The 25041-nt window shown below is 37.3% G+C and overlaps 1 protein-coding gene across 5 annotated transcripts in view; it reads right to left on the bottom strand.

Moving 5' to 3' along the window:
* The window catches only part of FER (FER tyrosine kinase), a 195092-nt gene that overhangs the window by 162198 nt on the left and 7853 nt on the right, over positions 1 to 25041 (bottom strand). For all 5 annotated transcript variants that reach the window (XR_012997479.1, XM_076363240.1, XM_076363241.1 and 2 more), the window contains exons 2-5: positions 18580 to 18685; positions 12881 to 13139; positions 8369 to 8542; positions 4310 to 4409 (exon numbers count right to left, since the gene is read on the bottom strand). Coding sequence is in view for 4 of the 5 variants with exons in the window: in XM_076363240.1 (XP_076219355.1) it covers positions 4310 to 4409; positions 8369 to 8542; positions 12881 to 13087 (481 nt within the window). In the remaining variant the exon portion in view is untranslated. The remainder of the gene's footprint in view (positions 1 to 4309; positions 4410 to 8368; positions 8543 to 12880; positions 13140 to 18579; positions 18686 to 25041) is intronic.

The raw sequence follows: 25041 nt of genomic DNA, 5'->3' as shown, positions 1-25041 counted from the left end.
AACTGTAAATTTTGCTAAAGATTATATTGTATTAAAATCCAGTATGAACCTCCCGAAGTTGCGCTGGCTCTATTCCAACTTGCAATATTAACTGATATAAGAGCAACTATTTCACATTTAAAAATCTAACACCAAAATCAGCTACAAAAATAGAAGCTGAATTGTTAAGAATTAATGCTTTTCATTTTTTTTTTAATGTAAGGAAAAGAGCAAATTATTGTTTATTATTTCATGTACTCATCATTTCCTTATTTAAGCTTTTTTATATATAGCAGTAAGTAGAGCTTAATCAAAAACATCAAGGATGAAAACATTAGAAACCCTCACAGACACACTCTGAACTACACTTAATAAAGATGCACAATTCAGCAGAAACAAAAATAATTGTGAAAATAGCAAACTTAAGTGGAAGCAGGTACTGATCCAGTCAAATGAGATTCAAACTGTAATGAGATATCACACAATATCTACAACTGTTGTACAGTTTCCATTTTGTGTTCTTTACCCATTATTTATGAAACTTTTTTAGAAGCTTTATGACTTCTTCTTTAGCCAAACAATGTCTTTGTCATTTGGCATAAATTTTGTTTTGATGTGTTTTCCTGCAGCAGCAACATCAACATGCCACACTTGATTTACCTTGTTACTCAGTATCACTGATGTCAGCACAGCATCGTAGGCTCAGAGTTGTACACAATTTGTGAGTGTTTTTTTGGACCACTGTTTTAAGAAGTTTACACCATTTTTTCTCAATATCACACATCCAAAAGATTTCAGAGGGCTGTACATTTCATTATAAAAACTAGTAAGTTTTTATCTTATATTTTGCTCCAGTGACCCCTGCATGCCCTGTGACCCCAACGTGCCCTAATGCCCCAATTCTGGAAAGGAACATACTGTGTATTCCCAGTACATAATTTTTTTTTTTTGGACAAAGCTTTCCAATCCAGAAGAGACTATTGGAATCAATCTGTCCATAGTCCCAGTTGCTGAAGTATGCCTCATTAGAGAGGCACTGGACTAGTTCAGCTTTCTGACGTTATCTCCTCTCAGCTTGCTTTCTCTCACCGTACATTAAAAAAACATAAGAATTAAGGACTGGAAAAAAAGCAAAAAACTACCAACCAAAACCAGCCAGACTGCCTGACACCTGGGGTCTCCATGCCCAAGAACAACCAACCAGGCTGCATTTGTGATTCCCATGGTAATCACTGGTCCAGAAAGGAGCAGCAATGCATGACTAAATGGGGTAAGGGCTAGAACAAACAAGATAAATCAGTCACTTCTGATTGAGACAGCATGCAGACACTGGTGGCTACAACAGGGCAGTGCAATCCAGCCTAAGGACCAAGTGGCAGCCAAGGCTTAGTGATGCACCCTCTGCAACACAACTGTCCCACTGCTTCCCTGGTGCCCAAGCAGAAGCAGTGCTAGTGGAGGGTTCCCCAGAACAGCTCCTGGGCCAGCATCTCAGATAGTTTCATCCTTCTCCAGATGTGGGGAGCATAAAGCCTTTCATAATGAAGCTCCTGCATCCTTCAGAAAGCAGTTCCCTTTTCATCACTACGAAACTACCCCAAAATTCCCACCAGCTGCCTTCCCATTGCCCTAACACAAACAAAACCTGTAACTAACCAGTGTCATTATTCAGTGCTTAATCCTTATTCTTATTACTCTTTCCACAGGTCCTGTTAAGTGTTTTCAGCAAAAAGTGAAAAGAGCTGTAACCCTGCATTAGGGCATCAACATGTTGATTCAAAGTGACTCTCCTGTTAGGTGGCGGAAAGTAATGACACACAGTAATTCAAGTTTACCTAAAAATGCTTTGTGACTGCAGAAAAACAAAAATTACTACTACTGCAGAAGATCACTTTCCATTGTTTATAACTTTGTCAGGCTTTACCCTTTTCAGTTAATATCCTGTACTGTGTATGTTTAGCCCAGAATTTAATATCGCTTTTAACAACTCAACCAGAAAACATGGAAACAATTCTCTTCCCAAACTAGAGAACCACTTGTAGCTCTTTCACTAGCAGCTCTAGTAAACTTTCTCCCTTGCTAGAAGACGGCTTTGCTATTCCAAAACAAAACAGAACAACAACAAAAAAAATCACTAAATTTCAAAATCATTACACTTGCAAAACAGATAAATTTCTAAGTCATTCCTATGTATGACCTGCATTCTTTTCATGTTGACCAGCTTGTACAGGTACTGCACAAATTTACAGGTAGTTCAGCATGCACAAGCCCAGGGGCAAAGACAAAGTAGTATGTCCTAAGGATTAGTTGTCCCCTTCAGCTCCAGAAAGGCAGGGCCAGGCATTGTGATGGAGACTTGGTTTGCCAGAGGAACAGAGGCTGTTGAGAACAGCATTTTACAGAAGTGGACCTGGACTGGTTCTTTTAAAACATTTCTTGCAAGAGCTAGTGTCCAAAGATTTTCATTTTTTTTGTTTAACAAAATGTGTTTCAGCTTATTTCCAATACTGGGTTATGCCCTCCCATTGTTCTGGTAGGCACCGTTCCTTCCCTTGTTTTCAATAATTCTTGAAATCCTGAAAAACTGAACCAGTTTGTATATGAACGAAAGTCATATATCCTAATAGCACACAATTTGAATAAGCACTAGTTACTGAACTAATGCCTGGAATAATGAAGCATTACAATTTTAGAACTTCCCTAACTTGTTCACTTCACAAACCAGTTTGACAACTTGAGGGCTCAGAAACCCTATGAAAATACTATGGCTCAAAAAAATTCAAACAGGTCAGCTGACCTGCAGTTGATATACAACTGTAGTAGTTCACCAACTACATAAATATTTATAAATGAGACCACGGCCTGAGGTGCGACAGGGGAGAAGCAATTCTTCAATTTTGGGGAGAAAAACCTGCAATATTTTTCTGGAGGTCAGTGTTTGTTAAAATAGATTTACACTAAGATGTTAGGGAAAGTAAAATTAAGTACAAATTGTAATAAGGCAAATACTAAATGGAAACCTGAAAGAGAAGGTCAAGGAAAATCACAGGAGAAATTAAGTGTCTTAAAAACAGCTTGTGTTTGCTGTCTATCTAAAGAAATACTAATTCAGTTAATCAGAACCAAAACATCAACAGCAAAACATCACAGCTACTGACAGCCAAAACACTCTTTGATTTCAATGGGAAAGTTTGGTGCTTCAGGAATGGAGAATGATCAGAGCTATAACAGGAAGACAGGATAAAAAAAACATACTAAGATCACAGCAGCCTATTATATTTTTCAGGTTACATACTATATGTTCACATGTTAAGTAGTTACTTGGGGATAAACCAAGTAACCAAATTAAAGTTATATGTAGAAAACAGCTAGGGAACTGGACAAAATGAACAAGTGAGTATGTATTTACATTTTTAAGTTATTATAAACATAAGTAAAAGAAAAAAAACAGTTGAAGCTATCAGTGCTAAGTATAACTTCTCTCATCCCATGCTGTTTTGTCGTTATATTCACATATTGGCTATCACTCCAAATTTTAGACAAATTTGGAAAGAAACAATCTTTCTCTCAGCACTGATAGCTACTATATTGCACTGTGAATTATAGTACAACAGAACCAAGGACAATAACTGCCATTTTAGGCAGTTTAGGCATACAAAAACTTTAAGATGGATTTTGGAATTATATTTATATACTGCCATCCAATTAATTTTCTCTAAAGAAAGAAAAAAATCTTAGAAAGGCACATAAGAACAATTATTAGCAAGATATTTCAATACATCATAGAACAAAGGCTCGCCTTTATCTAATTATTAGCACAATTCAACAGGAATCAAAATCCATGCAGTTTGGACACATCATTCCCCAAAAATCTTCTTTTCCTGTTTTGCTTAAGGTTGACAAAGATCAGATGCATTATACTAACTGTCAAGAACTGATGTTGATGCCACTGCAGCAACCATAATAGGTCACAGGATGCAAGTAGGCTGCAGGTACAATGTAGATGAGACGGAGTTGCAACCCACTTACCACTATTAACAGTTCATTTGAGCAATTTTACATTTCAAATACATCCACTGAAGGAATAATAAAAGAACTTAAAAGGATTACCATTTATATTAAAAGAAGGGCTATCCTTTATTTGATGATTTTTAAAGAGTACCACCGAGTACACATGATGACAATTAGCCTGTCTTACTTAAGATACTAAATGAGCTTTTATATTGTAATCAAGTTGCTCAAAATAAAAATATTACCCTGTTGCACTGTGAGAGTTTTAGCAGGTTTGAAAAAGACACTAATAGACAAAATTAACACAAGTCAGTCATACCTTTAGCGACAGCTTCTTTATACTTTTCTTTGGCAGAATTTACTTCTTTTATTAGTTGTCTATAGCTAGATTTTAGTTTCTCTAGTTCTGTCTTTGTGACCTTTAAGAAAACGGAAACATAAAAAGTATTAAAAATACTTATCCTCAACATATAAAAAAACCTCATAGCATTAGTGAAAGAGAATTAACAGGATTTATTTTCCAAAATAAGGATGTTACCACCTTCCATTGGCTTGAGATAATCTTAATAGGACATTACATGGTGTAACAAAATCAAAATCAATAAATGCATGGAATGAAATAAGAGGCCTGAAACAGAGATCCCCATCCACATCAGTGTAATGAAAAATATGTTTAGGAAATCCAGCTTATCATAAATACTATTCCATTTCAATGACAAGAAAAAAAATGCACCAAAAAGATACTTAATAAATCATACTAGATGAAAAAGTTCTATGCATAGGACGGAAATCCTTTAGCATCTAAAAAAAAACCCAAGATAGAAGAATTTTTAAATATTACAGTTCATACAAACAGCTTAGAAACAGCAACTGTGCGTGAACCAATCTATCCGTTCTAAGACGTAAATCCCTAAAAAGGAAAAGAAACCAAAAAAAAAAACCAAACAAACTACAGTGGAACACAGCACTGAAGAATCTTACTGCAGTGGAAACAGCTCCACTGAATATGACATTTTTGGTCAAAAAATTAAAATAAAGTTATCTCTTCTATCCCCAACTGTCCTGGTTTTGGCAGGGATAGAGTTAATTTTCTTCCTAGTAGCTGGTACAGTGCTGTGGTTTGGATTTAGGATGAGAACAAAGTTGATAACACACAGATGTTTTAGTTGTTGCTAGGCAGTGCTTACACTAGTCAAGGACTTTTCAGTTTCCCATGCTCTACCGACTGAGAAGGCTGGAGGTGCACAAGGAGCTGGGAGGGGGCACAGCCAAACTGGCCAAAGGGACATTCCATACCATGTGACGTCATGCTCAGTACCTAAACAGGGGAAAGCTGGCCGGGGGGGCCGCTGCTCGGGGACTGGCTGGGCATCGGTCAGCAGGTGGTGAGCAATTGTACTGTGCATCACTTGCTTTGTGTATTATTATTATTATTATTTCATTTTTATAATTGCTATTATTAATTTATTTTAATTATTAAACTGTTTTTATCTCAACCCATGAGTTTTTCTCACTTCTGCTCTTCCAATTCTCTCCCCCATCCCACCCGGGGGGGGGTGGCGGGGAGTGAGCGAGCAGCTGTGTGATAGTCAGTTGCCAACTGAGGTTAAACAACAACACCAACTTTCATTCACTATGTGAAAAAATTAGTGCACTGTTCAGAAATAATCACAAATCATGAACTTGTGAACAAAAGCTAATAACAAACCAGCCACTACAATACCAAAAATGTGGCATATATAGCAAAGAAAAGTAAAAACTCTGACAAAAAGAAAAATACACTCACAATGGGAAATCGTGGAAGAGGAACTCATTTAATGGAGGTGCTCCCCTCACTGAATGTGCAGAAAAGGAAGTCTGTTCTACAGAAAAACTGTTCCTCTTGCAGCTGGCATGAAGAAGGCTGGAGTTCACAATTCTCCCTTTTCTCATGAAGGAGAAATACCACTACTTTCACCCTCAAGAACAACATCTGGAAACTTAATGGAATTCCTCAAAGAGCCAACAAGGTGCTAACTACAGTTTCTATTTCTGCACCAACTGTGCAAAGATTTAATTTAAAGGCAGGAACTTTTCTCCGCATCAATCCCATATTCTCATCTCATATTTCTACACACTGTAAATTATACTCACAACTGTTGTTATTATAGACTAATAGAGGTGATACAGGAAAAAATAACTTCATTACAAACTTGTATTATAAAGACACCACGAGCAATGGAGAAAAAGATGAAATTAGGAAGTAGTGAACACAATTAAGACATAAATAACAGGGAACTGCTTCTCTTACAGAAAACTGGATAATAAAAGGTAGGCCACTAGTATTGAAAAACTTCTTAATTGCAAAATATATTTTACTGATTCTTATACTATGTTCTTCAAAAAGACAAAAAAAAAAGAGCACCTCTGTCCCCAAATAACACTTAAGAAACTAAGATGGTCAAGGATTATCTTAAACCCAGTTTTTATATCAAAAAGTCTTGCCCGCCTAAGTAGCATAGTAATCTACTTTTTTCCCCTCAAATTTCATGAAGAAAGAAAAAATATCCAATATCTTAATGGGAATTGGAATAAATCTACAAGATACAAGTTTTAGTACATTTGTGTAAAAGACATGGTATTTTACTGTCCTTAAGAATTTTATCAAAAAGATTCCTCATTGTAGAGGTGTCTAGAATAAGAAAGGATGATACATATGCATTTCACCTAAAGGAAAACACCTTTTTTTGCCTGCGTATCCTAATGATATGAACTGCACAGACACTGATCTTCACAAGGGTTGGATAATGTCCCGGGAAATAGTAAGTATTTTGCTTCTGTGTATAATAAAAGCAGAAATAATACCACAGAACATGAGAAGTATTTTGAATTTCTGGGAACCATTCTGTAAGTGCTCCAGTGACACAAAACCTTTGAACAAACAATGTCAGCTAACAATGAAAGAACTTACCATATCTAACCAGAATGCTATTCAAATGCTTCTTGGGAAAACCAGGAAGCGGGGCGGGGGGGGGGAACCAACAATGCAAGCTTATTCATCAGGATGCAAAATATTTGCATGGCCATGCAGCCCATAATTAATTAAAATCAATATGGCTTGTAATTAATCATTTGGGGAGTGCTCAATATGCACTATATTTTTTTGAAAAAGCCTTATTTTAAAAGATAGTTTTATGAGAGATTTTATTAGTTAACTTATTAACAGAAAAAAAGTTTTGCACAGTCTCTTTTAAAAGTATACCTGAACTTCCAGCAGTCTTCTTTCATCTAGCCTCTCTTTCTTATGTTTCTTTCTTTCTTTCCTTTTCCATTTCTCCAATTCTCTATATATTTAACCTCTATTATTTCTAACGTATGCTACCAGTTTTTCCTCTTTGTCCATCCTGACTGTTTTCAGATGCACCAATCCATAAGTGGCTGTGAGTGACTATTTGGCTTGGAAATTTTATCAGATAAGACAGCCTACTGACCATGCATCAAAAAGGATGTACTCCCTGTAGTCAATACCTGGGGAAGATGCCAAGATCCTAGCAAATTATGGAAGCAGTCCTATTAGAGCCAACATATTTAACTTAATATATGTTTAGTACTAGTTTAAAGTTCTTCTCATAACCAGCCCAAGAATCTTTTACTCATCAGTCCATAACATTTGTACTGTACTACTCAGATGTTACATTTTAATTACACTACTCCAAATCTCAAATTCTCTGCTGGAAGAAAGAAGAAACAGTGCTCTTCCTTTTCTCAGTAGATCTTTCAGACTATCAGTCTGATTTTTGACATTTGCAGTTAAACTTCCCCCAGAGCACCTGAATGAAACTGTGATTTCTGTCAGCTTTACTGACTAGATACAGTACTTTCAACATAAGCAGGACAACTGACATGTGATAGTAAAGGCCCCAAAGAGCTCCATCTGCAGCCTTAATGTTTGGTTTACACTTGATTTGTATTTTAGAACAGGGACTAGAATCCTGTCCCCACCCAAAACAGCCTGGACTGTCAAGAGCATTCATTAACAAAAGTTTTCAGTGCCCTGGCCCCAGGCATGTCTAGAGTGGAATGAGAACAGGAAGAGATATGGCATAGAGAAGTGTCACAGAGAATCATCCTCTACTGGAACAAGAGCTTTTCCAGTGCTATCTGTCCATAGAAATACACACAGAAGAAAGTTTTCCATCTCTGCATTGTCAGCTAGCAGGGGAGAGAAAATACGGAGGAAATAACTAAAATTTAAACTAGGCATTCTATATATCACAAATCACTACTTTTACCATAGCACAAACAAAGACAGAGGAACTAAAAAAATCCACTCTCAATATATTACTTTTTAAACATACAAAACGATAATAAATTTATAAAGCACAGTTGAATAAAATACCTTGTACATCTCTGCTTCAATTTGTTGATGAACACCTACATAACTCTTCTTAACTTGCTGCTTATCTTTGATCATCATTGTAAGCCTATGCAAAGGCCCAGAATTAAGATCCTCTGCATGTGTCTTCATTATTTTGCTCAGTTGTTCTGTTTGCTGTACCACAAGCAACCAAGACTATAAAAAGAAGTCAGAACAGAAAAGCACTTACTTATTCTGGTTTACAAATAACCAAATGATGAACATGAACTGTGGGAAAAGATGCATCCCTGTTTAAAACAATTCAGTAAAAAAAGAATTTTAAACTTACCCAAATGAACTTGAGATCTTCTAAAATAAAGTCCTTCCTGCTAAAGCAAAATCATGCCTCAAACTTAATCATAAAATCATAAAAAAGCACCAGAGACAAAAATACAATACTGTATGGTCACCCTTCAGCACTCTCGTAGTACTTCTGAACACCGATGAAATCTTTACAGCCTTTTTTGGAATACATCCCCAACACCCCTGACAAGCATGTTCCCGTGTCCTTTGTTCTCCTGTGTCCCAGCCACAGTTACTCTAGTCAAGCTGATTTCTCTGCCCTTGTCTAAATAAACCACAGTAATACACATTTGAGTGTTTACTGTTTAAGGGGATACCATTCGTCAGCTGCTTCACGTAACTGACAGCATCAGAGTCAGGCCACCAGTATCAAAGCATAGGGTGCTAACAGGTTAAGAGACAGAAGCACTATCTGTCATAGTAACCCAACATCTTTCTGTACCCTTACTTTAATAACTTCCTTGGCCATTCTGTCAGTCAGTTTTCAGAACAGCTTAATGTGCTGTGTGTGGCTTTGAATTTTGATTAACTGTAACCTAAACGGAGAGACTTCCAATGCACCACAGATACAAACACACAATTAAAGTTCAATTCAAATAAAAGCATTTGTTACCCTAAAGATCCCTGTCACACTTTGTTTATGGGAACAGTAATGGATTCCTTAGAGATAAAAATTTCTTTACTGAAAGAGTGGTTACACATTGGAACAGGCTGCCCAGGGAAGTGGTTGAGTCCCCATCCCTGGAGGTATTTAAAAGATGTGTAGATGTGGCACTTAGGGACATGGTTTAGTGGGCATGGTGGTGTTGGGTTGACGGTTGGACTTGATCTTAGAGGTCTTTTCCAACCTTAATGATTCTATGATTCTATAACTCCCTGACATTGAATGCTATGCTCTATCTAAAATTTCAGAATGGCTACATTCCATACAATTCCCAGGTTTTGAAGGCAGCTAGTATGCTAGTTTTACTAGCATTTATCTTACTCTTACTAAAGAAAGAAATCCACCTTAGACCATCAAAACTTAGAAAATTAATTTGTTTGGTAGCTTTGGGGTTTCCCTACATCTCATATATAAACATATATATATATTTCCGTATCTACATGACAATGCTGCAACGCAAACTGGATTCTAGAGAAGGAAACAAAAGACTCCTGTACGTATTAAACCACCTTTAACATTTCCTTTAGCTTGTGAACATCCCACAGACTGGCACAGAGCTATCCCAGACTGCCTAAAGTGTGGTGTTGTAAAAGGTCACAGCCTAGAGCTTCCTGGCTATGGCTGAAAACTGTTTCACCTCTCCATTACAGAACACTTTCCAAATGACATCAGAAGCCATATTGCAAAGCTGCGTAGGATAAAAACATCATTAAACATCTGAGAGGAGTGGGTCTTGTGGTTATAGAAGAGTTCATAAGAGCACGCTCAGAAGTGAAAATGTAGTCAGAGTTCTCCATTTTTTTTAAGGCTGATTTATTACTGAGACAAGTACTGTTTCAATCAACCCTGAAAATCACAGCAAAAGCATTTTTCAACAGGACAAGTGCTCTAAAGAAATACTTAGCTTACAATTCACCAGATGAACCTGAGTAAGTCAGAAACATAGTGAAAACTTCCCTTTCCATTTAAAAAAAATCATTTGCACATTTTCCTGTTTTTTACATCCCTCTTTCCATACTAAGAAAACATAGGTTAAACAGGATCTCTGTGTTTTGTATGGTTATATTTTATTATTTTAAAATAGGAAAAGTGAAAGTGAAAAGCTATACTTGAGGAAAGGCTTCAAAAATTGAGATTTATAGGGGACAGAAAAGCAGCTGGGTGGGGATAGCAGAAAAGGCAAAGCATTTCCTTTCACAGAAAATAACCACAACCCAGCAAAAGCAATAAAATATAATATTGTTTGGTTTAACAGTATTTTTTAGACATATACGCACACAAAAGAGCTGCTGGGAAGCACTTAAAAATACTGCTTTTCTAGCATTAGCGGTTGCTGCCACTATGCCTTCCAGCAAGTTTGCTGCCTCTGCATGAAAAAAAACATGGGACAGATTTTCCCAAACACCATTTTCTCTTCAAGTGCTCACTCTTGCTGCACACTTTAAAAAAAAAAATATTAGACAGCTTGGTATTTGGTTTTGACGCCACATAATACCAACAATTTAATATACAGCTATTTTAAATCTTAGGAGATATAAGATATTAGATTTATGTCCTATAATATTTAGGTCATACTTTGATTCTGTAAAATGTCAGAAAGAGAGAAAAAAGTATTACGAAATAGTAAAGTAAATTAGAACGAGGTGAGTAAAGTAATCAATAATTCAGACTTTTTAACTGCCAAAACCAGTAAGACAACGTGTCACTACACAACTTCAAAATCCAAGGTGACAGTGAAATTTCAAGGCAAGCCCATACAAAAGATCTGTCAGTGGCATGCGAACATTTTTGCTGTTATATAAAGATGTAGAGATCAGGGATGGGGCTTGAGAGAAAAATGGCACCTCCTTCAGAGAAAAAAACAAGAAGAAAAAGGAACAAAAATAATCCTGAAAAAACAACTTGAGTGCCTATGTCCAAAACAAGATTTCAAAATGTGACACGTGCCTCTCTCCAACCCAAAAAGAACATGGCTTAAGTCAGATCTTCAGCTTTTTAAAATTTATTTGCCCACGGGAAGTGCCTATGTCACTGACATGAACTGTCCTAGACTGAGCTAGCTGCATGAAGGTTAAGGGTTGCTTATACCTTATAATGCTAAATATTATGATGCCAATGCTCCTTTACTTTTCTAGCCCTAATCTGCTCTGTTTCATTGCCTAAAAAAATTGCAAGACAGTTTAGCTAGCACATAAGAGCAAATCTAGTGGGGCAGCAATAGCAAGAATTGTTAGTCATATCACCAATAATTCTATACAAAACTTTGTGATCCAACAGTAGAAAGCTTGAAGAAAATACTCGACTTCTGCCAGTCTTAGGCTAACAACGCTTTAATGTTTATTTACCAAAATCATCATAACCTAAATAGCAAAATCTATAACAAACTGTGTGTAAGAAACATAATTGGGTGAAAAGCATTTTAATTACACCACCAAAACACACAGATGAAAAAAAAGAAGGTAGTATGTCAATTTACAAGACAAGAATTATTGAGGGTGACGGAAGCAACAACAGAATTTATTGTAGATAAACACTGTGCAGTGCTACTTTTGGGGCAGCTGAAGCAGGCTAACTATAGCAGTGCAGCTTTCAAGTCACACACACAGCCACTTTAATCCAGTATAAATCTAGACTGCTGCACAAGGAGCAGTCACGTTCCTAATGCTATGCCATAGCTAGTATTCAAGCAGCCACTCCATAAGCCCACTATGTAAAAACTGCTTTGTCTAAAATTTAACTTGACCAAAAAAGAGTGTTTTCCTGCAGAGAGGAGATCAGGATTCATGCCAGACTGAAGGGACTGTGTAACCACTGCTACAGCAGAAGGGCCAAGAATTCAATAAGCCATTAAAACAAAATATTTTTCTCTAGTCAGGAAGGAATCCAAGTCAGGAGTGAAGCTTACAAACAGGTGACATAGAGAAGTTTGCTTCATTGGTACCTTTACTGGACTTGCTCTAAATCTGAAAATTAATAATTTGGGGGAAGGACAGCCTTACCGTTATAAAAAGTTAACACAGTTACTTTAAATTTGATACAAAATAACTTCACAATTATGAGAAACATCCTGAATTAATGTTTTGTTTTTACAACACACACTGCAGTGTGAATAACAGCTGGAATGCTAGGCTTTGCCTTGGTTTCCTGGCATTTTTCTATTTCTGTCACAAATTATATATAACATAAACAATAGTTCCTATTTAACTGTCTTAAAAGAAAAGCTTACTATAGCATACTCTATTTTCAAAACACTAAACAAAGCAGCAGACTCAACCCAGGAACTTAAAATACTGAATTTCAGAATTCAGGATTGATTCTAGTTCAGTTATTACTTTCAAAGCAAGACTGGAGCTCAACTTCTGCATATTCCACTGAGGAACTAAAAGGAGCCCATTTTAAATACTTTGGCAACATTAACTCTCAAGAAGCTGAATGAACAGGAATCCAACTCAAACTAAAACAAACAAAAATAAATCCAGCACTGTTATTTCCAAGGATATTCCAAACTCAAAACACTTCAGTCTTACCTTGGACACATTGCTGATATAATCCAATTGACACGTGCTCTCTTTATCTACTTGATTACAAAGATTCTGTAAAGTGGAGGCATACTCCTTATCACTTTTTACTCGCATTACCATAAATTTCTTCACCGTTTCCAGCAGTCGCAGTTCCCAGTCTTGCAGTTTTAATAAAGCATCATGAGAATACTTCAGGTCACCTCCAAACCCCATTTTTTAAGGCACTATATACCACACAGGGGAAAATACAGGCTCTTCACCACATCTGAAAGCAAAACAAGATTCATGAGACACTTATTGAAAGAAAAACTTCTAACGTGACAAAGAGCAATTATTAATGTCTAAACCCTGAAATAACCTAACCATAAGATTAGCCACATACATATACCTCCTCAAAATAAACCAAAAGGAGGGTCAGAGCACTGTTTTGAACACCCATCTATGACTGGAAGAGATCTCGGGCCCAGAGCTGTCCTCCAGTTTTCATCTGCAAAATGTACTTCCGTAACTTAAAGTGGAGTTATGAGGGAACACATAAAAGCATCTAAGACAGGTACTAAAGACCAATCCATATATTTAATCAAGTAAGTATAGCTGACAGTATCTCTAGACAAGAACTGCCAACTACACTGTTCAACTCCTGGTGACCTGAAACATTTGTTTCTGGTGTTTACTGTCCTAAGAGCACAGAAAAATCCAATTAAAACATCAGCTCTCAGGCACTGCATCTGTGAGAAATGGATAACTACTTAGAAGCTAGTTTGCTCCTAAACACTGTGTTAGCAGGCCGTTAAACTTGCAAATTCAGCCTCCCAAAAATCAGAAAATATCCCAAACCAGGTTCCCCATGCAACCATCCATTGCTCCCCTGGGACACACATTAGTACAGAGTCCTTAAGTTCACGTGATTTTGCCCTAAGGCAGTCCAGTCTTACTGCAGCAAATGGACATCACTTGATAAACAGATAAGAAATGCTGCCTTATGAAATTCTATAACACAACTGCAGGTCAAAGACACCTGTTTGAGCTAGCTCTGAAACACCTGCATCTGATGAACATGCAGCCACATCATGGAAGATCTGAACCTATACATATGAGTAATTTCCACAGACTTGCACAGGTTTTGTAATGCAGGCTGAACCCTCTTTTCTGTGTATACACCAAAAACCTGTTCCTATACTAATCAGCTTCAAACTAGGTAAGATAAACTTACATAAGCTGCAATTATAGCTCTGGACTGCAGTGCAGACACAGCCTGTGTACTGCTTATTCACTAATTCCTGCACTCTAGACAAGTCTTAGCTCTTTTGGACACAAAACTACCAATTTCTTCTTCCATTTTCAATTGCCACTTAACATTTGTAAAACACTCTGCTAATTTAACAGATTTATCTTTCTAACAGCCCATGGGGCGAAGCAGGGCTAATAATCTTATTTTACACCGAGAACTGAGACACATAAACTAATGTCAACATTGTACCAGCTAACACTGGTACGTACAAGGCTTAAAGACAGACTTTTCAGAGTGCCTAGCATTTTTAGCATATTAAGTATCCAGAAAAAAAAAAAAGATGTTACTTGCTTCAGTTACCACACAAAATATCAGAAAATTTTGCAAATCAGAACCTAGAGCGATCTCCAGGGTAGCCTGACTCCCAGGACCGTTCCTCTCTTCCTGCAGTTCCCTGCCTCCATTAGCTTTTCCAGAAAGTTATGGAGATAAGCCCCACCCACTACGTGTTTATTCTCAGAACACAAACCATGCTACATAATGAAAGAAACAAAGATCCTACAAAGAAAATAAGAATAGTGCCATGTTACTATGTATCTACAATAGAGACAAGTCAAGGTTGTATGAGTTAACATACAACAATGTATGAAACAAATGTTTCAGGTCACCAGGAGTTGAACAGTGTAGTTGGCAGTTCTTGCCTAGAGATACTGTCAGCATATGTATGTCAACATACAACAATGTATGTTAACATGTAACAAATATATGAGTAACTTTAAATCTATGGCAAGCTTTCATATGCTTTTTAATTTGAAGCTGTATATTTTAGTCAGAATTCTGGCTGATGGCTAGGAGCTCAGTCACAAAGAGCAACAGTAAATAATTTGTGCTGGCTGTATTTATAAAGGACGTATTATGTCATTATTAGTTGTATTAATGATAGTATTTTCACAGTTAAAATTTAAGAACAGTCTTGCAAAACCACTAATATTTTAGTAAGACGAGCGAAAGAAAAAATCTTAAAGCACCTATTTATTAAGATGACTGGAGCTGCACTTGTGACTTTTCGACACCCTTCAGACCTATATCCACTTTTGTGACCAAGCTCATTTTTCTCCTAACACAGTTTAGCACATTACCTAAATATCCTAGCACATTAGCTATGAGAAAAGATAGTATCTTTATTTTCTTACATTCCAGATTCAGAAGAGATGGGAACTGAATCTCAGGATGAGGTCTGGCCTTGTGCTATGAGTAAAGTGCTGATATGCTTGCTTTTACTGTAACCTCTGTCTTTTACTGAGAGGCAGGAAGGCAAGGGAGGGACGAAATATTCTCAGCATATGATATTTCAGTCTGCTTCTACTGACTTCACTGTGGAGCCATAAGAGTATAAAAATCAATAGAACAGAAGATACAACAACATCTCACTCCAGCCTGCTAAGCCTCCCTTCACTAAGTAGCAATTAGATTTTTTCCGATTACACTATTAAATGCCTGGGTACAAAAATTGCACACATACTGGACTCTGGTCTTTGTTTTAAATTATTCCATTCACCGTGATAGAAGCAGTACAGCAAAAATTTGTTTTGCAAAAGTGATAAAATTCTGATTTGGTAAGGCTAACAAGCATAAAGTCTCAGAGCTGATGATTCCCAACTGGGTAAGCCAGTCTCCATACACCTTCCTTGTAAATTAAGAAAACGTTCAATCAAGACATTCAGCAAAACTCAAATGCTACAACATTGTGAAGGCAAAGGAGTGGTGAACAAGTATCTAAGACCTAAGCCACTTAACTGTCGATAAGCTAAAAATCAACACTTTTAATTAAAACCACATTTAATTTTTTAACACTTTTAAACAACTGAAAACAGTACAGATCACACAGTCACTTACTTGAAGCCAAAACTGTAAGAATTACCAAACACGTGAATAGACATGTTCTATGCAATCTGTATTTCAAATACTCTTAAAAAGCACAAGTGCATTTCAAAAGGCCAATGTTCAAAGACACAATAGCTGGCACCAATACAGACAGGTGTTTTTCCAAGTTTGCGATCTCCCTGCTTATTGTGCACAGATGAGTTGACAGCTGCCCTACAGGGTCAGCCCAATAGAACAGAATATTTCAGTCGGAAGGGACCTACAACGATCATCTGGGCACAACAACCCCTTTAGATCAGCACTCTGTCTCCAACCACGGCACAAGGAGATGCTGTTTAAGGACAGCAAACAAGTTGGGCTGCTATTTGTGGCATGATCCTCTTTGTGCTTCCCCATGTTCACAGCTACTGGATTATGGAAGAAATACTAATAGTCGCATTTTTTGGCTTTACCATACAACATTACAATGTTCACACTGAACACTTCAGACAAAGACAGATTCCCACACAGATTTTGCAACCACAGACTACTGGCAAAATTGCGTAGTGCAACAAAATCTGAACCCAGAAAAGATTTACTGTGGAACCAGTAGGAGATATGGGGAGTTTGAGACACAAACATACTTTCTACTCCAATGTTGAAAAGATTAAAATATAGTGTGAAAGATATTCGGGGGGGGGGAGGGGGGGGGAATTGTTCTCAAAAGAACATGGGAGAATATTTTACCTTAAAGGAAAAAAACAGAGATGGCATCATGTTTTAAAGTAGCTAGATGGAGATTTGATGACAATGAACACATGATATGCTAAATTCATACAGAAAAAAACCTTCAGGAATTGCTTACTGTTACTGTGAAGAGATCTTTCCTACTTCTGGCAGATACTCATGAGGTTTATCTCTTCTTGCACACATGAACAATGCTTGCATAATTTGATGTGCCAGTGAAGTTTCAAACTGAATTCTAGCATGTTTTGTAAAAGTAAAATCCCAGGGGCATCAAATAGGACAAATGAGTTTCAGCTAGTTTATTTATTTTTTATTACATATATATGTATGTTACTATAAAAATTACTGGATATGCAAATTAGCCAATCAATATTTGATAAGCTTTAACAGTTAAAATATGTCGCAGAGCCAATTCCAAGAAAGTAAGACTTTCTTTTTAGAGTCACTCTCAAAATAACAAACTAATCACTGACAGGAAGTAAACACTCAATGAACATATAATAATACACTGTGAATGAGCAACCAGACCTTGAACAGTTCTAAATTTAAACATAGTTACTGAAGGCAGTTTACGGCTTGTCTCAACCACCACCACCACAGTGGTGCAGTCAGATTCTAAGTGAAGTAATGTTAAATTTTGTCAGCATGACAGTGAGAAAATCCAGTGACAGTCACATAATCTTTCAACACGGTAAGACTCCCCTCAGCAAATAAAGCCAATATTCCAGCATTAGTAGCTTCCTGGATTCCAGCAACAACTCTGACGAAAGTAGTTTTCATAGCCAATCTACATTTAATTTAAAGATTGCTAGCTGTCCCTGACACAAGACTGGCCATACCGTGTCAGATCAAAGGTCCTGTGTGTCTGACAGTGACCGAAATCAAATGAGCAGGGAAGAACAGAGCATGTATATAGCAATACTTTCCCAAGATGCTCTCCTACTCTTATAACAACTGGTGCCTTTTGTCATATATTGCCATGAAATATATCCAAGACTGTCATTGCTAATCTTAAAATAATGATGTATCCACATGCGTCAGTTGGAACTTGTGGTTTCATAATATCAATGACAAGGTAGGCAACTGACAAACCACAAACCAGAAGCACACCTGGCCCCCAGTTAAATTCAGAACAGGAAAGCACAGCACACATTGGGCTCCTCCAGAAGGAGGAATATGGAATGGGCACAATATGCAGAGAGCATCACCCTCACTCTTGATCTGCTGTCAACTCCCTTGCTCCTAAATCTACACGGGCTCCAAATCACTTAGCATGGCTTATATTTTGCAGACCCTTTCTAGAAACATTATGAATGCTGCAAAATCAGAAAAGGAAGAGGACTTGGATTCAGGAGACAAATCCTCAAATTCAAGGCTTCTGTACTGATTTAAAAGCAATTTTATAACAGGTAATCAATTTGTTAGACAGTCCATCTCAATTTCTGAATGTGAGGCTTATAGCAGTTATAGTCCATTAAAACAATGAAATAAATCATTCTTAGCCCTCCATCCACACCTTAAATAAAAATTGGACTGTTAGACAATTGACATTTCTGTTAGTGTAGGATCAACTCCTGGAATGTACAAGACCATGAAACATAAAACATATGCTTTACCTACCGTTTGTTTACACTAACTACATGTTCAGAATATGATATATATATGCATTTGATGCAAAATGTATGGAATATGAACTAGCTGAATTAATGCTTCCATAGAGCTATTGCCATCAATAAACATCCAAAGTGTTAATCTATAAAGCTAGCTTGATCGTTTCAAAACTAGTCTGAAATATTACTGCACTCAAGGCAAAATAGGCAGCTTATTTTCAGGAAGGCTTTTCTGCAAAACACAGCTCACATACCTTAAAAAATTTTCCTCAAGAAATGATCCTTAGTACGCTTCTCTATGTCAGCAGCTACTTCTTCTGATTTTCACTTTCTGAAATAGACTTTTATTTTCTGGGGACTCTGTTAAAGGAAACAGATCAAACACTATTTTTAATCATTTCAGCATTTTAAAATACATTGCAAAACTTAAACTTAGGAAAGCTGCTTTGCATTTTCAGATTATTACTCTTCTTAAAAAGAGACAGAGATCAAGAAAACCAAAAGAGCAGACATCTCAAATGACTGCAAGGAGTAGTATGCTATCACTTCATACATGCTATTTTGAGGGAAAAAATTATTTTGCCTCTACACATGTAACCAAAGATTATTTTTTTTAAGTTCTTGGAATTTCTTACGACACAGTGTATTGTAGCCGGAAAATTGGATCATTTCATTTATTTCTGAACTTTGCCCTTAATAAAACAAAAAGGAAGCTCATTAATAAGGAAAACTAAAGCTTCCAAGACCAAAATTCATTATATGAAAGACAAACTTAGTAGCGGTATTTTCACTGGACTGTAAGAAAACTAGTGGCAACATGAGAAAGGGACCGATCAAGACACAGAAATTTCTTACGTGGCTCTAATTACTCCAATATCTAGAATAGTAAGAGGTCAGAAAGTTAAGATGACTAAAATTACAAGCTGTAACTCTGGACTGCAATCTAGGTGAAGCAAACTGCAACAGAAAGCTGGATCTTTGAGGTTTTATATTAAGAAAAAAGTATATAAAATATAAAAAATAATAAGAAACAGACTTTGCATATAGCTTACAAGTGCAAGGTATACTGTATAGGCTACATCTGGACCAATGTTAAGTGTTCACTCACAATCTCATACCAGAATGTCTCATCTAAAGTTAAATCTTTAGATGAGACATTCAATATTGGTTTAGCAATGCCCTTGTAAGAAAAGACACATGAAGCAAAAGTGAAAGACAAAGTGTGTAAGGGTAAAGAAAAGAGAACTATTTTGCAGATCTCTAATATTTAAAACAAAGCACTAATCATGGACACTTTTATAAAATCTTACAAAGGGATAGTTTTAGTTCATATTCAAGCCAACATTATTTAGTATTCCTTTCTGGTAACTTATTGACATTCTAGAAACAAAGTGCTGCCTAATATAAATACAAAACTTCCATTCTCCATGACCAAAAATAGAAAAGACTGTAAGTGATGCTTACATTCAGTCACTGCAAAGAAACAGGAGCTATGCAAGCAGATACAAAAGGAGAAAAAAAATGCAGCAGGCTAGAAGCATTACAAAATTCACCACATTTTAATAACAGATACAAAAATACTTGCTGCAAAGTTGCAAAGCCCAAGAGAAAGCCTTCACCAGCAAAAAGTTACAAGCAAGAGAAAAACATCACAAATACAAACCAGTTGGAAACACCAGAATATCACTGGACAGGAACACTATTTTTAACCCCTTTCCTGGTTCAAATGGGACTCATGAAAGTAAAACACATGCTACTACCAGCACCTGGGCACATTCAGATTTCAAGCAGATGTTAAAGAACTGCATGTGGTAAAATGAACCCCTCCTGAAAATTCCATTTATTAAATGAAACAACAGACTGGAGCCACTTAAACACAGGCAAGCCGTATCTTCTGCTCTCTGCACACAGACAAAAAGCACACCTTTTTTTTTTTTTTAAAGAACTACTCTATCACATACGTTAGAATGGAGAATTTTGTTTGTCAATATAAAATGCAAACTCAACTTTTCTTCAGAATTCCAATTACTACTGACTTTTTATCTATGTGCATGTTTTCACCTGCATACAGGTCATTAGTAGAATTTAAAACTGGTAATAGAAGTCCAATACTGGTCTAATTGATAGGTGTATGCTAGCTAGTACATGGAATTATAATAAAAGCTTGCCAGGGAGCGACACAGTCATCTGTAAGAGAGCAATAAAATGTTACAAAATTCGTGCTGCTATTTCTGAGCTCAAACATAGTAGAATCTGATAGTTACAGACAGCTTGCTACGTCAATGCAATAAACCACTAGATAATGAAGATATAAAAGAAAGAATTAAAAGATAAGGATAGAGCAGAAAATCTAGATGATCTGTCGTTTTCCGAAATTACTGCCAAGACAGTCAAAGCCAATCCCACACCAGATCGTCTTTAGACTGGGGATATATAAGGCATTCTCTCAAAATGAAGCATCAGAGGAGCATTTAAAAATATCAAATTAATAGTAAGAATTCACCAGAGCCAGATACTATTCAGCTGAAGTGTTAAAGCATCAAATATGAAATTGCCAAACCATTAATTCTGCAAAAGGCTTAAGGTGACCTAAGTAAAGAGGAATGGAGAGTGGAAAATGTATCAAATTTTTTCAGAGCTTGACAAGACAATCAGGAGAAGCACAACAAAGACAGTCTGAGTTCCATACCGGGCAAGGTGGCTAAAACCATACTGAAGAATTTGTAGGCTGGAATAATAGGGAGGAAAAAAACAACACAGCTTTTGTAGAGGAAAGTCATGCTTCGCAACTTGAAGAGTTCTTTGAAGGATCAACGATCCTGTGGATAAAGGTGTTGGAAGTGCTAGTGAACAAAAGACTTCTAAAAAGTTTCCACTGTCTCTCATAGGAAGCTGTTACAGAATTGAAGACCTTGCAGGGTAAGATTTAAGAGACAAAGATTCGCAGAAGCCTCACCAGAATCTGTGCCAGGACTTGGGCTGCTGTTCAGAACAGTCACCTGCATATCTGTCATTTCACGTATCATCTGTGCTTAAGTTTGCAAATTATTAAAAAATTATTATGAGCAATCAAAACTGACACATCATTAGGTGCTGGAGTGTATCCAGAGAAGGGCAACAAAGCTGGTGAAGGGTCTGGAGAACAAGTCTTATGAGGAGCGGCTGAGGGAACTGGGACTGTTTAGTCTGGAGAAAAGGAGGCTGAGGGGAGACCTCATCGCTCTCTACAACTCCCTGAAAGGAGGTTGTAGTGAGGTGGGTGTTGGTCTCTTCTCCCAAGTAACTAGCGATAGGACGAGAGGAAATGGCCTCAGGTTGCGCCAGGGGAGGTTTAGATTGGACGTGAGGAAAAATTTCTTTACGGAAAGAGTGGTTAAACATTGGAACAGGCTGCCCAGGGAAGTGGTTGAGTCACCATCCCTGGAGGTATTTGAAAGACGTGTAGATGAGGCGCTTAGGGACATGGTTTAGTGGGCATGGTGGTATTGGGTTGATGGTTGGACTCGATGATCTTAGAGGTCTTTTCCAACCTTAATGATTCTATGATTAAAAAAATTTGCAGAACCCCAGCATACTGAGCAACAAGTATATAAAACAGCAGATGAAGTCACGTATCAGTAAATGCAACATAACACACTGGGACAGAGAACTCTAGGTTATTTAATGCCACTACCGGAAAAAGGTCTGGTAGTCTCTGAACATACATCTTCAAACACATTTGTTCAGTGCTTTGAAGTGGTCAGGTTAGGAACCATCCAGAATATCAGACTTTTTTTTAATGAAGGGAAGAGAGAGCATAACATATTCTTGCGCTGCTTATACATTCATGGTGTCCCTATACCTTCAAATTATTCTACCTCATGAAGAACATAAAGCACCAAAAAAGTATAGGTAATATTGATCAGAGTATGGATCAGCTTCTGCACAAAGAAAGTAAAGAGAATTTTTTAGCTCACAAAACAGGTAAGTATGACAGGGTGTCAGATCAAAGTAAAAAAAAAAAAAATCAGGATAGCACAAAGTGACATGGTATGTCAGATGCCTGAAGTGTTTCCCAAAAGAACATTGGAACATCAAATGAAATTTTAAAAAGTTGCTCTTAAGTACTTCTTTGCCTAGTAAATAATTAAATGAGAGAATTCAATGCCTAAAGACATTTTTAAGACCAAGAAACAAACAGGTTCAAAAATTATTATAAAAATTCATGAAGAAAATAGATCTGTTGAACAGCAGAACTTCCATCTCACGATGTCTCTAAATTGCAATAGTAGGACAGGAACTATTATTCTACACTTGTGCCAACAGCCCCTTCTTATCTGACAGTAGCAACTACTGAGCTAGACAGACTTCACTTGATCATGTACATTCTCTCAGTGAGATATGCACTCTCACTGTCTTACCCCTGCAGCTGTATGAAGACCACAGTTTTCCCTAGCAGCTCTTGCAGCTGTGATCTTATTAAAAATACATGCAAATAAGCAGCAGTGAGCTCCATCAAAGAATAGGATTTACACTTGTCAGTAATACAAAAACCAAAAAAACCCCCAAAAATAAACCAGATAAAAGCCCAGAAAACAACTCTCAGACTCTCTGCCTAGAATTACAAGACACACTTCCTTTTTTGAAGATACAAAGTTTTCATTTGCCTGTTGGAATTCTTTTCACATGTGCAAATGGTAGTTAATAGACGTGATGGAAGTGAGTCACTAACAATCATTTAGGTGTAAGGCTTATAGTCTAAAAACATCATCTAAGTCTTTCCTCTTCCACCAAAGAACCACATACACTTACCTATGGCAGAAAGATTTTTGTCAAGACTTGGTCTTCTCAGGCTATCTGATTTAGTATTCCCCTGCCCTTAGCACAAGAAAAAAGTTTCTCAATGACCAAATCTCACCTTCCCCACCCTGTGAGGAACAGAGAGAAGAGACTAGCCACTTCTTTGCAGCTGTAATATCCTATTTTTTGACTAAGCATTCTAATTCTTTCAATCTTTCATTTTAAAACATTTTCTAGACCACTGCTGTCCTCTGAACACCCTCCAATTGGTTCCCATTTCATTTAGAGCTCAGAACCTAAAACAGTGAGGTACTGTAGGACCCACCAACTCTGAGAACAGCAGAGAGATTACTTGAAATTACTTTTGAGCTCCTGCCCAAGTGCTTTAACCTCTTCCCAGCAGCATGATACTACGTCCTTCCTAGTTTGTGATCCAAAAATTCCAGGTCTGTTTCCACAGAACTGCACCTTACCCTGTTTCTTCCCCCATCATGTACCCATACAGTCCAGCCTAGAGACAGCATGTTGCTTTTGTGCTCACTGACACCCTGCTTTGCTCCAGATTATGTCTCCCATTTGCCAACATTATTCTGAATAGTAATCTCCTTCTCCACACCTGCAGTTGTTCCCAGCTCCCCATGGCCTGAAAACTTCCTCAGCATGGCCTTTATTTTACCATCTCAGGCCTCCTGCGAAAAATGTGCAAAGGGAAGAGCCGCCATTTGGTAGTGAACCATGAGGTAAGTGCTCTTTAGGTGCAGTTGCTCAACCAATTTTGCTTCCATCCTGTAGAATTTTCTACCTCACAGTCACAGGTAAATAGCAAGGCAGATGCTGGAGACTGAATCTCACTGGGCAGAAGAGTACAAGAAGGTGAAGGCAGCTACGGGTTAGGAAAAGCACAGCTAGGCTGGCTGCCACAAGTCACACTCTGCCACCACGCCTCAGGACTCAGTGCTGTGCTCTTGTTAACTCTAAAAAAGGCAGTGCTGCATACAAAATAACAGACACACATGCACCTTGCTTTCAAAGGGTAAAGGTAAATGCACCTAGTTTCGTGTTACCTTCCTCGTGCTTACAAGTGAAGCAAGCTTTCCTTCCTGTATTTTTCCAGGAATTAAACTTTACTTAAATTAAGTTCCAGCCTGCAAGGAAAGCCAAAGAAAAGCACGGCCTCAATAGAGCATAACCGACCAATGAATTTTCACCGAACTCTCAATTCTGCAGTGTTGCAACATTTATCTCCACACTAGATCTTAACATAAAAACAGATTGAGCAGATGAGGCTCATAAAAATCATTCTCGTGGCAGGCACTGCGCTCCAGTATCTCCAACCCTGTTACAAGTTCTACTGGCTAAAGGACAGGACTGTTCTAGAATTACAAAGAAATATAAAATGCTAAAATGACTGAAAGTTGGCTGCAAATTGAAAAAAACTAAATACACACATCAGTGACTCAGGCTCGTTTTAAAGTGTATATTATAGTGTATTAAAGAAACCTCTGAACAAACAAGAGCAACAAAAGACAACTAAAGTATTGCATTTTCAAGAGATTTCTTGTCTTAGATGAATAGTGAAGATGGAAACAACTGCTAGGAAAAGTGGCAGCAAGAGTCAACACTGAAATTAAAAAGTAGCTGTAGTAACCTTGTTGACTAATGAGTTAGTCTATGCACAGTTAACTTATTTCTTTGCTGATTTCTTTCATTCCATTAGATGCAGACTTCTCCAGTTCAAAGGTAGGAAGCAGTCTTCCTTATTTGGAAGGAAGGTATCTTCCAAACCTCTGAAGGTAGTGTTTCATATCTTGATAACCGTCTGCCTTGAAATAAATACATGGCAAGTCAAATGAACACACACACAGAAAAAAAAATCCAAGCCCAAACTCTCAATCCCGAGGCCACCTACTGAAGTATCTCTTCAGGGAAGACAGAGG

The sequence above is a fragment of the Aptenodytes patagonicus genome, chromosome Z, assembly GCF_965638725.1.
Source record: "Aptenodytes patagonicus chromosome Z, bAptPat1.pri.cur, whole genome shotgun sequence".
NCBI lineage: Eukaryota > Metazoa > Chordata > Aves > Sphenisciformes > Spheniscidae > Aptenodytes > Aptenodytes patagonicus.
Note: the sequence above shows the minus strand (reverse complement) of the source record. Positions and strands in the feature narration are given on the sequence as shown.